The sequence below is a fragment of the Podarcis muralis genome, chromosome 1 (assembly GCF_964188315.1).
Source record: "Podarcis muralis chromosome 1, rPodMur119.hap1.1, whole genome shotgun sequence".
NCBI lineage: Eukaryota > Metazoa > Chordata > Lepidosauria > Squamata > Lacertidae > Podarcis > Podarcis muralis.
The window spans coordinates 110,012,534-110,029,214 of NC_135655.1; the positions used below are offsets into that span (position 1 = coordinate 110,012,534).

The following is a 16,681-nucleotide window of genomic DNA, read 5'->3' on the forward strand; positions in this document are numbered from 1 at the left end:
AAGCAATTCTGGGTTTACCCATCAGGGCCCATAAGTGAGTGAGTGTTTGTATGTGTGTGTATTTTAAGCAAGTAAGCTACTTTGACAAAACAATTAAGGAAAATATGAGTTCTGTAGATGACACATGAGACCACATTAATTGGTGTTGCCCCCGAGACTCAAGTCCAGTTTCCAGGTCTCATGAAAATTGACCTATGATGCCTCTCATATTAACCTGAACTATGGAACAAATATTTCTCAGAATAATGAGACCTAGGTGCAGGCATGTTTGACAATTCCATTTGTATAAATGAGGTTTCCACTGCACCACACACAGAGAAACAGTTTCTTCTCCGCAGCTGAAAGAAAAAACGAAAATCATTTGCCCCCAATGAGTTAAACAACTTTGTTGAGTCCAGGTGTGTGAGTACGTAGGTGGGATATAAACGTTGCCATACTACCACACGTGGATTTACTTAGCCTGGGGATGAGTAAAACAAGTGTGAATAAATGTGTCCTGGATGGAATTTGAGTCAGTGTGGCTGTAGCTTTCGGTGGAACTAGATGATTGGAGGAGTGGTCCCTTTCCTTTGTCAAACTTTCTTCTTCTCCTCCTGCTCCCCCCCCCCCCCGCTCCCTCTGCAATTCACTTCAAGAGTGGAAGGCTCTGAGCCGGTAATAGCCTAGGCAGCAACCTCAGGCAGAAGTCTCTTCTCCCAGACACAGTACTCGTCACCACAGAACTTGGTGCATCCAACAAGACAGAGGTAAGAATCCTCTCTTGCCTGTCCGCCCCCAGACGACTGCAGTGTTGTGCAAGGGCAAACTGTGCAAGAATTAAGATATCTTTTATAGGCACCAGCCTTTTAGCAGGGAGTTGGATTGCTGTAGGCTTTTTATTGCTCATTCCTCAGACGGTTTGAAACCAATACACAAAAGATACATGAAGCAGATTTATGTGTCGGGAGATCTTTATCGCCGCAAAAAAAAAAAAAAAATCCATGTGACTGGCACTTTCTCTGTGTTTATGCTGGGACTATGTGTGTAGAATATAGGGCAGTGAAATCTCTGCAAGGAGGACTGAAACTCCCCAACAAACTCTTATCAAGGCAGTTTTTGCCACCAGCAAGCCATAAAAGTGACAGCAGAGGAAACTGTAAAACTAACTGAAGGACAGAGGCACGGGGCTTGTTTATATCTCTGGTGTGAATATTATTCCTTTTTAAATCCCAATTTCATGTTTGGAAACAGCTCCCAGGGGTGAAATTGAAATTGTTGCAGCATGCGAGTTATTATAGAATCAGGTACTTGACATTGATTTTGGCATCAAACACCAGGCCTTTGGGCAGCTGTTTATATGCAACAGATTCCTCTTGAATGAGACATACTGATCTATATGTAATGCATCCCTCTTAAATAGAAACATACGGGTAAAAGTTAATTTGCAGGTGTAGATGCACAATCTGTCACATTCTTTGTTGTCGTGGTTCAAGTTTCAAGCTGTGCCACCACCTCAACCTATCGAAGGCAAGCAAAGATTGCTGTGCAGCTCTGCCTACCTGTCCTTCAGCTCCACTCTGGACCTTTTGACTGCTTCCCGTCTTTTGGCAGCAGAGTGGGATAAAACCTATGGAAATAACCCAGTATGGCATAGTGGCTAGAAAACTGTACTCATTGGAGTAGGAATTCAAATCCTTGATCTGCCAGAAAGCATTCCAGGTGCTCTAGCGCAAGTCATTCTCAATCAGCATTCCTTGAAGAGCTACTGTAAAGTACTTTCTAGATTATTGTTTTTGTTACTTATGACTATTCGTTGCCTCTAACCTAGATGCTGTAGTATTATAGAATTTAAAATGAACAATCTGTCCACATGTTTGCAGTCTACGGACTGTTGATGTGTGTGTGTGGAAATGAAATATAACTTAAATACTATAAGTTGCTTGAACTCCTTGGAGGAAGGAGAAGATATAAATTTGCCAAATAATATTTTTTTAGACATAGTAAATATGGCAAAACCTGTTGCTGCATGCAGTGGTATCATTGCAAGTGACATTTCCTAGAAAATGTTAGATGAATGGATCATGTGCTTTTATTTGTTTATTTAAGGTATTTATATACAGTGGTACCTCTGGTTACGAACTTAATTCATTCTGGAGGTCCGTTCTTAACCTGAAAGCGTTCTTAACCTGAGGTACCACTTTACCTATGGGGCCTCCCGCTGCCACCATGCAGCCAGCACACGATTTCTGTTCTCATCCTGAGGTAAAGTTCTTAACCCGAGGTACTACTTCCGGGTTAGCGGAGTCTGTAACCCGAAGTGTTTGTAACCCGAGTTACCACTGTACTGTTTAATCATTGACATTTGTAAGCAATGTACATTAAATTACAGTACATTTTTAAAAGCCATCAAAGAACAATTAAAAATCATCATAAAACCTTTTCACTAAGGTGGTAACAAGGCAATCTCCATTTTGCAAGTAGAAAACTAGCTTTTGTTTGTTTTGCATTTTTGTATTGTGTGCTTTGTTTTGCTTTCGCAATCACAATTTCTTGTGTCTTTTTGCTTTCGCAATCACAATTTCTTGTGTCTTTTTGGCCAACAAAGCAAACCATGCCCTCTAGGTTATGGTGGCTTTTGTTCCTGCTGGACCACCAAGTCTTTTTGGCACAAAACACCAACGAAGAAAAAAGAAATGGAATCAGAAAACAGAAGCCCAAACCATTCCTCTCAAATGCAGTAGAAAAGTATCCCAGTCCAAGTGACCAAGGTGACTACTTTGAATTTTAACAGATTCTTTGAAATGGTCGGTTCTGATCCCAAAGTTTATCTGGATGGGATTGCTTTGAAATGTATTAAAGTCTGAACACACCTGAGAGGAAGGGCTGTGGTGAAGTGGTAGGCAGGAGTGGCCAGTGTGATGGGGTTGGTGCCACTTCCCAATAGTGGTGTTGCTGCTACTTACTGGGATGGGGCAGGGGTAAAAAACACACAAAATGGCAGCTGCTCACATTCCCTTTCCCCCAAATTGTATTTCACCTCACCCCTGAAATATTGGCAAAATGTCAATTTCAAGGTGGGTGGGACTGCTGAGAAATTGTTCTTGTCACTTCAGCCCAACTCTAATGGGAGTAAGATTCTCTACAGTTATCAAATGATTAACCTAGGCCACGTTCACACCATATATATAAAGAAGAGTTTGGATTTGATATCCCACTTTATCACTACCCGAGGGATTCTCAAAGCAGCTAACATTCTCCTTTCCCTTCCTCCCCCACAACAAACACTCTGGGAGGCGAGTGGGGCTGAGGGACTTCAGAGAAGTGTGACTAGCCCAAGGTCACCCAGCAGCTGCGTGTGGAGGAGCGGAGATGCGAACCCGGTTCACCAGATTACGAGTCTAACGCTCTTAACCACTACACCAAACTGGCTCTCAGTGTGGTCTACTACAGTACCATTTTAAACAGTCATGCCTCCCCCCCCCCCCAATAATTCTGGGAGCTGTGGTTTGTGAAGGATGCTGAGAGAGTTGTTAGGAGGCCCTTCTCCCCCACCCCACCCCCATGCCGCCCCAGAGCCCCAGTTCTCTATGGAGAGGGTAGATGCTTTTGAGAACTGTAACAAACCATAGCTCCCGTAATGTGGCTGTAATGTAAATTATTTACCTGGCGACGCGTTATTTCTAGATGAAGACTGCATTCTGGAAATGGCTTTCCTTCTGGACAGTTCGGAGAGTGCAAAGAACTTCAATCACGAACAACAGAAGAAGTTTATCTTGGAGATAGTGGACAGGATGAAAGGGCTGCAGCTCAGCTCTGGACGTTCCCTCAGCTGGAGGACAGCCTTGCTGCAGTACAGCAGCACTGTCCTCATAGAGCAGACTTTCAGAGATTGGAAGGGCCCAGACGCCTTTAAATCCCGCATCGCCCCCATCACCTACATCGGCCACGGCACCTACACCACTTACGCCATCACCAACCTCACGCAGCTCTACATGACCGAGGGGACTCACGGGAGCGTGAAAGTAGCTGTGCTCTTGACGGACGGAGTGGACCACCCGAGAAACCCAGATATTTTCTCAGCCACTGCCGATGCTAAACACCAAGGCATCGTGTTCTTCACAGTGGGGATGACCAGAGTGGCCGAGGAGGTGGCCAATGCCGCCAAGCTACGGCTCCTGGCCAGTGTCCCGGCATCCAGGTTTGTCTTCAATCTGCAAGAGAAAGGAGTTGTGGAGAGAATTCTCAAAGAAATGGTAGGGACAAAGATTTCAGTGGGGCCTATATAAAGCGTATATTGTACTTAACAGAATATAAGTGTACTCTGCACTTCTAGTATTTTATAATAATGGTGTCGCCTCTATCCCTGCTCTTCGCCCCAGGAGTTCTTGTTCTCAAAGAGGCCCCTGGTGGGGAACGTACTCAGAGTTCTGTTACCCGCCTTTCATCACAGGACTCTGCTGTGTTTTGCTTTATATGCAGTGTTTTCTTGCCTGCCTTCCCTTACATAATTCTTCTCCTGACACCTCCTGTACAGTGTCCGCTTCTGCCTGTTCTTCTTCCTCTATTCCCTCCTCATTGCCTTCCCCGAGACAACATAAATTTCTTTTGCAGTTTGTCTCTTTTCCTTCTACCTACTCGTAAATCTCTCTTCTGTGTTTCTCCTCTGTTTCTCCCATACCCCTCCTTCCTGCTGTGACCGCTAGATGCTGCCCTTTTATCTTTTGAAGGATGCCAACCACCACTTCCAGCTCCCATTCCTTAACTGTGTGTGTCACCTCAACTGCAGCATTTCTCAAGCTCAAGCAGGGAGTGACAGCATCTGTCTCAGTCCTTTCACAAATGAGTTGTACCCAAAAACTGACAAGAGCAGAAGGCCACACCCTTCACACAACATGGCTTTCCTCTCACCTCCTTCCCATGTGGACGAGAATGACTGAAGAAGGCCATAGCTTCAACATTATCTCAGCTGTGGTAGTTTATTAAACACACACACACACACACACACACACACACACACACACACTACTAGATTTTTTGTTGTTGCTGCACAACTTGGTTTCACTTTTATTCACAAGGCCACATAATCAATTCTGAACTTTTAAGGTTCGTCAATTCAATATTAATGGGTGCTGACTAGGACTGGGCCCTAGACATTTTGCTGCCTGAAGTAAGTGACAAGAGGGAGTGTGTACCCCTTTGCATTTCATATGCTGAAGGTGACTGGATTGGACGCTGAATGTAAGAAAACATCCTCCTGAGGGCAGCAGGCTAGTTTAGGGGGTAGAAGCAATATTTCTATCATGACATTCATTCACTCATTCATTTTTTATATTTAATATCACTGCTTCTCAGTATGGTAAGCCCACAATGTACATAAGGGTAATGTTTCGAGGATTGTGCCTAAAGCCAATATTGTGTCTAGTCAAAACTCATTGGGTTCAATGGCGGGTGGGATTGCCAAAGCCATTTTCCCCAGATCTCTCTCTCTCTCTTTCTCTCTCTCTATCTATCTATTTATCTATCTGTCTGCCATGCCTGTAAAACTCAATGCGCACAAGTTAACTGTGCATAAGTTACGGGCTTCCTGTAGTTTACAAAGTACAAAACCAGTTACTCAAACATTTACATGTAAACATTCATAATCAATATTCACAATAAAAGAATCCCATCAAAATTAATTGGCTTGCAGCATAGGATTCTCCAATTTGGATTAAGCATCCTTCTCCCCAGTGCTTGAACTCTGGGGACACATTCCTTACATGATGGTAGGCTTTTATACAGTGATATTTTACACTGCATTCCTAATTTGTGGGTTTTAATTGAATCCCTAGGGAGCACATATCTATGCGTTGAACAACCAGAAATACCTTCTTCTTCCTATGATTTGTTGTGTTTGTGTACAAGAAAGGCATATTTTGGCCCTATGTCAGGACCTTCCCAGCCAGCAATGTCTCTTTTTTCATTTTTCTCACAGTGTGCCTTATTACTTATAAAATAATTAATTTTGTTTGCACTTATTTGTCTCCCCAGAAAGAACTGGCAGAAGAAGGGGTAAGTCTTAACTGTGAACTGGGGACGATGGATTACATCTACAGCATTTTAAATTAAGAGTGGTGGTGAAACAACAAACTATCTTTCCAAAACTATGTTCATTATTACCATTTCAGTAAATTAAAACAAATAGAAAAAGAAGAATAAGTCTTGCTAAATGATGAGCACTAAAAAAGTGAAATAAGAAAATGTAAATTTGTTTGGTCTTTGACGCATCTTGTAGTTTCCGGTTCCAGCAATAGTTTAAATATATCTATAACCTAATGCTAACTCCCAAGGGTATCACATAAGAAAATAAGAAGAGCCTTCATCCAACATGCCAGAGGCCATTTTAGTTTTTTTGGTCCAGTATTGTCTTCTCAGGACGCGGGTGGCGCTATGGGTTAAACCACAGAGCTTAGGACTTGCCGATCAGAAGGTCTGCGGTTCGAATCCCTGCGATGGGGTGAGCTCCCGTTGCTCGGTCCCTGCTCCTGCCAACCTAGCAGTTTGAAAGCACGTCAAAGTGCAAGTAGATAAATAGGTACCGCTCCAACGGGAAGGTAAATGGCGTTTCCATGCGCTGCTCTGCTTCACCAGAAGCAGCTTAGTCATGCTGGCCACATGACCTGGAAGCTGTACGCCAGCTCCCTCGGCCAATAAAGCAAGATGAGTGCCGCAACCCCAGAGTCAGCCACGATTGGACCTAATGGTCAGGGGTCCCTTTACCTTTATTTATTACCTTTATTGTCTCCTCACAGTGGATAACAAGATGCCTATGAAAATCACACAAGCTGGACACAATCACAATTATAATGTCCTGATTGTGGTGCCAATAAATTGGCTTTCCAAACCATGCTGCCTCTGATCCTGGACATAATACAGTCCTCATGACTAGTAGACATGGATAGTCTTGAAAGAAGGGTTTGTCTCATCCCTTTTTAAACAAGCCATCCAGGTTGGTGGCAGTCACAACATCTTGTGGTAGCAAAGACCAAAGTTTAACTCTGCTGTATATGAAAAAGAACTGAATCACTGTTGTTAGAGTACTTCTACACCACACAGACATTTGAGATTCCGTCCAGCTATAGTTCACCCAGGACTACTAGAAAAATCTGAAATGGAGATATTTGTAAATTTATCACTTCAATAGGGAACACAAAATTCAGCACCAGCCAGAAAGCTGAAACATGAACAAGAAGTATGGATTCAATAATGAAATGAGAAATGTAAGTTTTGACCATGTTGTGTGGAAACTGTGAAAATATTGATTAGAAAACAGTACTGTAAAGCAATAGGATGCGGTTTCAAGATTAGATCTTTCCTACTTGTGGTTAAATAAATAAATTATAGGAAAATAAAAGAGCTGTAGAGCTTTCTGCCTAGGTGGGAACTGATGATTAATTTGTATGGTTATTTCTATTTGAAGTGTCCCCAGCCTCCTATATGTAACTGTGAAAAAGGAGAAAGGGGTCTTCCTGGCCCTGCTGTAAGTATCTTTTCCCCCATTTACTTTCTTGTTACTTTATTTATTTTATTAAAAAATTATACACCACTTGCTTGTAAACAATCCCAGAGTAGTTTACCAATACCATTTATTTTTTCATTGCAAAAATAAAAAGTAAATCTTTTTGGTGGCATTATTTTATTAATTACCAGTATTATCTATTTCATTAAATACATATTCAGAGACAACAGCTGAGTGATCCAGAGAGAATAAGATGTTCATTCATAAATGATAGGGTCCTTGATTGTGTGGAGAGCCTTCACATTCAGCTGTACAGATGAGGGCTACCTGCATAACAGCTATAATGTAATGCTAAGCCAAATCATGGTTTAGTGTGAATGTGAAAGTGTAAGGGTTTTTCACAAAGAGATTGCAGCTGGAAAGGGGAAATCAGCATTATATGATGGGGGGGGTGGAATATAAGCTGGCATGTTGATGCCAATGATGTGTGAACGTTACTGAAACCCTGCGTGCATGAGAATCACCAGTCTCACAATAAACACCTGTCTGGAAGGGACTGCTTCATGGTCTGACAAAAGACAGAAGAACCACATGAAAAATATAGCATGGCAATGATTGGATAATGGTGCCATGAAGATGCCCTACAAAAAGCAACTGAGCAAAGCATGGCAATTTCACACTAAATGCCAAGTGTGGAAGCACCTTTAGAATCAAATCATGGTGTGTGTGTCCCCCCCCCCCCAAAGAGTCTAAGAGCACTTCCAGCCCTTAGACTCTTTGGGATGGGGCTCAATATCATGCTGTGTGGTTGTAAGTGGCTTGGGAGGTCTTGTGCAACAAACTTGCTTCCCCAAAAGATTGGATATATTTATTTATTAATTTGCAACAAGTACAGTGGTACCTCGGGTACTTAATTCGTTCTGGAGGTCCGTTCTTAACCTGAAACTGTTCTTAACCTGAAGCACCACTTTAGCTAATGGGGCCTCCTGCTGCACCGGAGCACGATTTCTGTTCTCATCCTGAAGCAAAGTTATTAACCCGAGGTACTATTTCTGGGTTAGCGGAGTCTGTAACCTGAAGCATATGTAACCTGAAGAGTATTTAACCCGAGGTACCACTGTAGTGGGAAAATGCGCTGGAAAGTGTAGGGTTTTGTTATGTATTTTTGTGCTTTTATACTGTAAACCACCCTGTGATCCTCAGATGAAGGGTGGTATATGAATGTAATTAACAACAACAACAACAACAACAACAACAACAACAACAACACTTGCTTTAGCATAACATCATCTAATTGCACAGGGTGAATGCTTAATAAAAAAAGGGTACCTGGAAACACCCTAATAGAAAACATATGTTCATGAAAACATTATTATCTACCAATGAGCTGTTTAAAAGCTGAGAATGACTCGGGAAAATGCATTCTGACCAATGTAGCTCTTGCACTGATTGGAGCATGACTTGCATTTAAGCTTTAGTTACAGATAGGTAGCCGTGTTGGTCTGCCATAGTCAAAACAAAAAAATTTCCTTCCAGTAGCACCTTAAAGACCAACTAAGTTAGTTCTTGGTATGAGCTTTCGTGTGCCATTCCCACCACCCTTCTGAGTAATACCCCTCCCCACCTTCTCACTATATAGAAGGATCTGGCAACTTCTGTTTCAGTGTATCTGAAGAAGTGTGCATGCACACGAAAGCTCATACCAAGAACTAACTTAGTTGGTCTTTAAGGTGCTACTGGAAGGAATTTTTTTTGTTTTGATTTAAGCTTCAGGTGTGAGGGGGAAATCTTTAGAACTTTACTTATTTCCTGCACTCATAGAATCATTTTCTTAATAGTAAGAATATAAACCAAGGGATCTCCCCCCTTTCTTTGCATGTTTTAAAATGCAATTAACAGATGAGGTTTAAACACAAGGCTTTCCATTTAACTCCCCTCTGTTGCTTTTCTGCTTCCAGGGTAAAAAGGGTCGTCCTGGAGATGATGGAGCCCCTGGTCCAAAGGGCGTGAAGGTAACGTGACATTTGATTTAATTGAAATGCTCATTGATTAACATTAGTAATTTAAGACAAGAGGATGTTGAAATAAAAGCATTCTCAGTCGCCACATGGCAGTTTACAACTGAGGGGGTATAAATCATTCTAAATCAGTGGTTCCCAACATTTTGTTTTTGGGGGGCCATGCCCCACCTAAGCATCTCTAAAACCCTGATGCCCCCCGCCCCCCGTGACATATAATTCTTATTATTCAAAAAGTGAACTCCTATTCATGTGGAGGAAGCCTAAAAGGCCATTAACTGTTAATAACTCATTCTCGAATTGCCTCCTTTAAAAATCAAATTGCCCCCCCCCTGTGGGGGGGGGGGGTTGCCCCACGTTGGGAACCACGGTTCTAAAACATTCACATTTCTGAATATGAATTATGTTTTGCATTGAAGATGGAGCTAGTTTGAACAGCAGGGTACATTTTTCCTATCTGTTTTCAGCAATATGTAATGTAATCTTAACTTAAATTGACAACATTTTCACTGACTACAGAACGTTAAGCAAAGTAATAACCCAACACCCTGATGCTTCTAGGGCGAACCAGGCTTAAATGGAATTCCAGGAAGAGATGGAACAGAGGTAAAAAGAGTGTGTGTGTGTGTGTGTGTGTGTGTGTGTGTGTGTGTGTGTTCTATTATGTATTTATTTACTTTGAGGGAAACTCTGTTATTTAAAAACACATCTGCCCCATATATATCACTGCTCCTTTTTGATCTCATTTTTACTTTTTGGGTATGCCTTCTTAAAATGCAAGAGAATATAAAGAAGGGTGTGAAGAAAATAACTTGTAAGCAGCAATTTCAAAGGGCAATAAAAAGCATAAAAAGGGCTGCTCATTCTACTCATGGTTATGTAAGATCCACTTTGAACGATAACTTAGCAACATGTGAGCCATTGCTACTCCCAAGTCCTAAGGTCTCACATAAAACCTCTGTCATGTGATTCAGGTTGCTCGTGTGCTTCCAAATCATGTCAGCAATATTTCTGCCATATTTCCAGAACTGGAATGACACGGGAAATGGCTGGCATTTGGCACTCGCAATGGTACCCAATGGCATTTGCAGAACCAGCTTTATTACATATTTTCATACTCACTCTACACACAAGAGCTCATTGGTCTGTTTTTGGAGTGTTTTTCATCACACAGATCTAGTGATGGAAAGCAGCACCCGTTCTGAAATCGGCAGAGCAACTCCTGAAACTTTTCTAGGGTTTGGTTTCTAACGAAACAGAGGGAGAGGGCAGTGCCTCCCCACCCCAAAGGCAAAGAGACCCTAATCACCAAATGCAAGCAAAGCAGGCTGGATGGAGCCAGCCAATAAATTTGTCATTTCTGTTACTCATTCTAAAACTCTGGATTAATAAGTCAGATTTATTTTCCTAGTACTTGCCGTAAATTTTGCTGCTGCTGCTGATATATGTATATATACCCCACCTTTTCCCTTGACAGGGATTCAATGCAGCTTACAGATAAAATAGGAGCAGCTAAAAACATAGCCGGGGCGGGGGGAGCAGGAACCAGAATTAGTGATTACTGTTTAGTGTCAGTAGTAATTTAATCAATATGCATTCTGCTCTTCTTCTTTTTCCCATCAGGGAAAGTCTGGATACAAAGGAGAAAAGGTACGGATTTTTCGCCTTCTTGAATCAACTAGGTGCTTCATGCTAAAGACCAATACAGCCATATTGATTTGAGGACAAAGAATTTAGCATCTGAAATAGAATGGGAATGGGTGGGTGATAAAGCACTGGCAAGAACATTACACATTTTTCAAAAGTTCTGAGATAACATTAATGATTGATTGCGCTTTTCTCAATCTAAGGGTGAAAGAGGCGAATGTGGAACACCAGGAATAAAAGGTGACAGAGTAAGTAACTATCTGATGGTCAACTACATCAGATTGTAATGTAAGGACTTGTATAATCAGAAACGGTACCGCTCATAGAACTGCTAGGCCCAGTGCTGCATTAGTAGTGTGAGCAATGTGTAAACAATAAAGGTAAAGGTAAAGGGGACCCCTGACCATTAGGTCCAGTCATGGCCGACTCTGGAGTTGCGGCGCTCATCTCGCTATATTGGCCGAGGGAGCCAGCGTACAGCTTCCAGGTGATGTGGCCAGCATGACTAAGCCGCTTCTGGCGAACCAGAGCAGCACACGGAAACGCCGTTTACCTTCCTGCCAGAGCGGTACCTATTTATCTACTTGCACTTTGACGTGCTTTCAAACTGCTAGGTTGGCAGGGACCGAGCAACGGGAGCTCACCCCATCGTGGGGATTCGAACTGCCAACCTTCTGATTGGCAAGTCCTAGGCTCTGTGGTTTAACCCACAGCGCCACCCGCATCCCTTTGTGTAAACAATACAATTATAATAATAATTATTAGCCCTTATAGCCCACCTTTCCTCCAAGGAACTCAAGGTAGCATACTTGGTTAACCCTTTCCTCATTTAATCCCCACAACAACCCTTTGAGGTAGGTTAAGCTGAGAGGCAGGGACTGGCCCAAGGTCACCCAGTGAGCTTCATGTCTGAGTGGGGATTTGAACCCTGGTCTTCCAGGTCCATGTCTGACATTCTAACCACTATACCACACTGGGTGTCATGGGTAGGAGCAGGGAGAAAGAGAGACATATTGGAGAGAAAATAGTCCTGAAATGCTAGGTACATATTTGCAGAGAGCGTGATAATACAAACTGGATTTTTAAATATCTAGTTTGACGTTAGCCTTTCTGCCCACGTTTCAATTATCCTTCCCACATTTGAATCATTTTGTTTTTCCCTTGCTGGCGATTCACTGTACGATTTGTAATATTTTGCACTGTATATGGGCTCACATATAATTTCTCCACTTATCACTCAGGGTCCAGAAGGCCCAGGTGGACCAAGAGGCCTCCGAGGTCTTCAGGTAAATGAACAAAGAGTGGAAGTGCTTTGCTTCAAGACTGTGCTAGCTGCCATCTTTCTGAAGCTAAATTGTCCCTCCTCTGAATTATATGTTGGCTGTCAGTCACTGATGCCAACTCCCCATCCCATCACTCTTCATGTCCCTGGAACTGTGGGCTATCTATATCCAACTGATCACTGCACTCTGCAGGTGAGGACTTCCTGTAGATACTTCTCATCCAGAAGTCTGTTCTGTACAGTGTAGGAATCAGACCTTTAGTGTGGCGGCACCTCCCCTTTGAAACTTTCTCCTGTTACATATCAGACCGGTACCATCTCTAGTATTATGTTTTTAAGGTGCCTATTGAAAACCTTCCTTTTCCAACAAGGCTTTTAAGTGGAGATTTTTCTGTCTCTCTGTGTTTGTATTGGGCTCGAAATATGTTTTTATTGTTGGTGTTCTCATAGTTAAATCACTTCAGGATGTTTTATGGGATGTGCTTAATAAATGAAATAAATCAGTAACCCATGGTTAACAGCAGATGAATGACTGACCTTCTTCTGTTTCTTCCTGTATTTAGAGAACTAGTCTCTGTAGTCCTCACATACCTTTAACAAAGGGGTTGGGGAACACACATGGGGGGCGGTTGTGGTCACAGAGAAGGGAAAACCTTTTCGCAGCCATTTTCTTTAACCATTAGCCTAAAACGGTTAAGGTAGCAATGCCCAAGTCAGGATTCCCCAGCAGGCTGAAAGACCTTTCTTGTGGGTTGCCAGTCTGCTAGTAATGGGTTTTATGAGCTAAAAGCACAACAGACTGAAAGAAACTTACAGATCAGAGCTTCAAATGGAAAAACAAATGCATATGATACAGGTTTTTGAAGGTCATGAAACGAAAGGCAGTGTAATCATCTCCAATGCAAAACAAACCAGGATAAACAGATGGTAAGTGAATGTAATAGGCAAATATCACAATTATTTGAACACTGAATAAACTGTTTTGTGTGGATTAAAGTAAAACAGTTGTAGTTTCACCCTGGGCCAACAGGGGGATACTGTATATAGTTTTCACTCAGGTCTGTAGATAGTTTTCACTCAGGTCCGCGGCAGTTATTTTAGGCGGGAACTCTGGGCTGTGGTGGTTACAATGTGACAGCCGGCTGCCTATAAATACAGGCCGGCTGAGCTGTTCACTGTCAGTTCTATTCCAGCTTACCATAATAAAGAGCTACTTGAAGAGATCGCTGTGCCGGCTGCTATGTCAACCCACGACTTAACACTGGCGACGAGGATGGGATAGATGGACATCAGAGCACAGCCAGATGCGGCCAGCCTCTGAACTGAGCTGAATCACTGAGCTGAATCACAGAGCGAAATCACTGAGCGAAATCACTGGGCAGAACCAATTCAGAGCTGACTGTTCTGGCTAGAGCACTGTGTTCCATCCATCGCCCTTCACGCCGGCATCGGAATCATGGCTTCACTTGTGCCTCTACCGCCGTTTGCGCCAGCCTCTGAATCATGGGACTCCTACCTCGCTCGGTTCGACTGCTACCTCCAAGCCAACGAACTGACAGCAGTATCACAGGATCGGAAGCGGGGCCTATTCCTCAGCCTCTGTGGGCCTGAGGTGTTTGAGACGGCCCGAGCGTTGGTTGCGCCTGAAGCAGTCCAGGCATCACCATGGGACACGATCCAAGAGAAGCTCCGCAACCACTACGCACCAAAGCCGTCCAAGATTGCTGCCCGCCATGCGTTCTACCACAGGAACCAGGCAGAGGGGGAGTCAATCAACAACTACACCACCGCCCTGCGACAGGCTGCAATGCACTGTGAGTTCCGAGACTTAGACGATGCCCTGATGGATCGAATCGTCTGCGGGGTCCGGGACATCCATCTGCAACGGCGTCTCCTAGCCAAGCCAGACCTCACGCTACAGAAAGCCATTGAGGAGGCTGTGGCCTCAGAAGCTGCTGAACGCTCCGCTCAGGAGATCCGCAAGTCCAGCAGCCTGCGTCTTGCTAGGGAGCCCGTTCCGGTGCATCATGAAGAGGCCAGCAGTGAGGAGGCATCCTCCAGTGAAGACGATGATGTGCACCAGACAAAGCGGGAGCGCAGGAAGTTCCAACAGAAGTCCAAGGGCCAACCGGAATGTGCTGGCTGCGGAGGCAACCATTCCCGTGCCAAGTGTCGATTCAGAGACGCCATCTGTAGGAGGTGTTCCAGAAGGGGCCACATCGCTAAGGTCTGCCGATCGGCTCCGTCTGACAACCCCCCTTCATCGACTCGCAAGTCCAAGTCTTCACTCCAGTCTGCCAAGGAAAGTTGTTTCGCTCTCACCAACTGCCGCTGCCCGTCTGGAACCACGATTGGCCAAACCGACTCGCCTACGAGACGCAAGCTGAACGTCACGGTGCTCATTGAAGGAGCTCCATGTGACATGGAGATCGACACCGGGTCTGCCCTGTCCATCGTGTCATGGAGCACCATCAAAAGACTGGTACCCAGAGTGTCCAAAAGGCAACTCGACTCTCACCGCGTACACCTGAGAGACTACCAGGGAAACGACGTTCCCGTGGTAGGCGTTGGCCGGTTCCGGATCGCCTTCAAGGATTTTTCGGGCCTGCTCCGGTTGGTGGTGGTCGAAGGTCAGCGGCCAAGCCTCCTAGGGCTAGACTGGTTTGATGCCCTCGGCCTGGAAGTCACCGGCATCAACTGCATCTCTAACGCAGAGACTGAGGGTCTGGTCAAAGACTTTGCCGAGGTTTTTGACGGCACCTTGGGCCAATATACAGGTACGCCCATCTCCTTTAGCCTGGATCCACAAGTCGCCCCCATCAAGCTAAAGCCACGCCGGGTTCCCTTTGCTCTCAAGGCTAAGGTGGACGAACAACTGGACAAACTGATCGCCCAAGGAGTTTTGGAGCCGGTTGACCACGCAAAGTGGGAAACCCCCATCGTCACGCCTGTCAAGCCAGATGGGTCGGTGAGAATCTGCGCTGACTACAAGTGCACGATCAACAAGGCACTTCAGCAGCACGCTTATCCGGTTCCTGTTGTCCAACACCTGCTGCATTCCCTGGGTGAGGGTAAGGTCTTCGCTAAGCTGGACCTTGCCCAAGCCTATCAACAACTGCCAGTCGATGATGCCACTGCTGAAGCCCAGACGATCGTCACCCACCGGGGGGCATTCCGTTGCCGCCGGTTGCAGTTCGGGGTGAGTGTGGCTCCTGGCATCTTCCAAGGCCTTATGGAGCGTCTCCTGCAAGGGCTTCCGGGCGTGGTACCATATTTTGATGACGTCTTGGTGTCTGCAGACTCACACCAGCAGCTGTTCGAGCGCCTCCGTGCCGTGCTGACCAGGTTCCAGGAGGCCGGGCTCAAGGTAAAAAGGGAGAAGTGCCAGATCGCCGTTCCACAGGTAGAGTTCCTGGGCTATCTTATCGATGCCTCCGGTCTTCATCCAACCACATCCAAGATCCGCGCTATCCAGCAGGCCCCCACTCCAAAGAACAAAACGGAGTTGCAGGCGTTCCTGGGGCTGCTGAACTTTTATAACATGTTCCTGCCCCACAAAGCCACAGTGGCTGAGCCTCTTCACCGACTCCTTAGCACTAAGACGCCTTGGGCCTGGGGTCATCGGGAGACGGCGGCCTTCAACGCGGTCAAGGCTCTCCTTTCTTCGGACAGTGTGCTGGTACAGTACAGTGAATCCAGGCCGCTGGTCCTTGCCTGCGACGCCTCACCTTTTGGCATCGGGGCTGTCCTTAGTCACCGTTTTCCAGATGGAAGAGAAGCACCGCTCGCCTACTTTTCCAGGACACTATCTCCGACGGAACGGAATTACAGCCAGCTCGACAAGGAGGCATTGGCACTTGTGGCTGGAGTGAAGAGGTTTCATGAATACCTCTATGGCAGGACTTTTGACCTCATCACTGACCACAAGCCACTCCTGGACCTCCTCGCCGGTGATCGTCCAACTCCACCGGTCCTCTCACCACGCATGCTGCGATGGACTGTTTTCCTGGCTGCCTACCACTACCGGCTCATCCACCGCCCGGGGAAATCGATGGGCCATGCCGACGCCCTCAGCCGTTGCCCTCTTCCAGCATTTGTGGAAGACCCGGCTCCAGCTTCATCGCTCCTTCTGATTGAGGATCTTCCGGCAGCGCCTGTGTCGGCTGCCACTGTGGCCTCCGCATCTGCCCAGGATCGCACCATCAGCCGGGTGCTCAACTGGGTGTGGAGGGGGTGGCCACAAGGGCCCTTTGCATC

The 16,681-nt window shown here is 45.2% G+C and overlaps 1 protein-coding gene across 3 annotated transcripts in view; it reads left to right on the forward strand.

The window, feature by feature from the left end:
• The first annotated feature begins 230 nt into the window (after positions 1-230).
• Positions 231-16,681, forward strand: part of LOC114584541 (uncharacterized) — a 47,551-nt gene continuing 31,100 nt past the window's right edge. For 2 of the 3 annotated variants that reach the window (XM_077937022.1, XM_077937027.1), the window contains exons 1-10: positions 231-746; positions 2,585-2,747; positions 3,664-4,232; positions 6,010-6,030; positions 7,439-7,498; positions 9,436-9,489; positions 10,057-10,101; positions 11,119-11,145; positions 11,346-11,390; positions 12,384-12,428. In XM_077937022.1, the coding sequence (XP_077793148.1) occupies positions 2,591-2,747; positions 3,664-4,232; positions 6,010-6,030; positions 7,439-7,498; positions 9,436-9,489; positions 10,057-10,101; positions 11,119-11,145; positions 11,346-11,390; positions 12,384-12,428 (1,023 nt within the window). In that variant the 5' untranslated portion in view covers positions 231-746; positions 2,585-2,590. The remainder of the gene's footprint in view (positions 747-2,584; positions 2,748-3,663; positions 4,233-6,009; positions 6,031-7,438; positions 7,499-9,435; positions 9,490-10,056; positions 10,102-11,118; positions 11,146-11,345; positions 11,391-12,383; positions 12,429-16,681) is intronic. The other variant, XM_077937016.1, reaches the window with a different exon arrangement.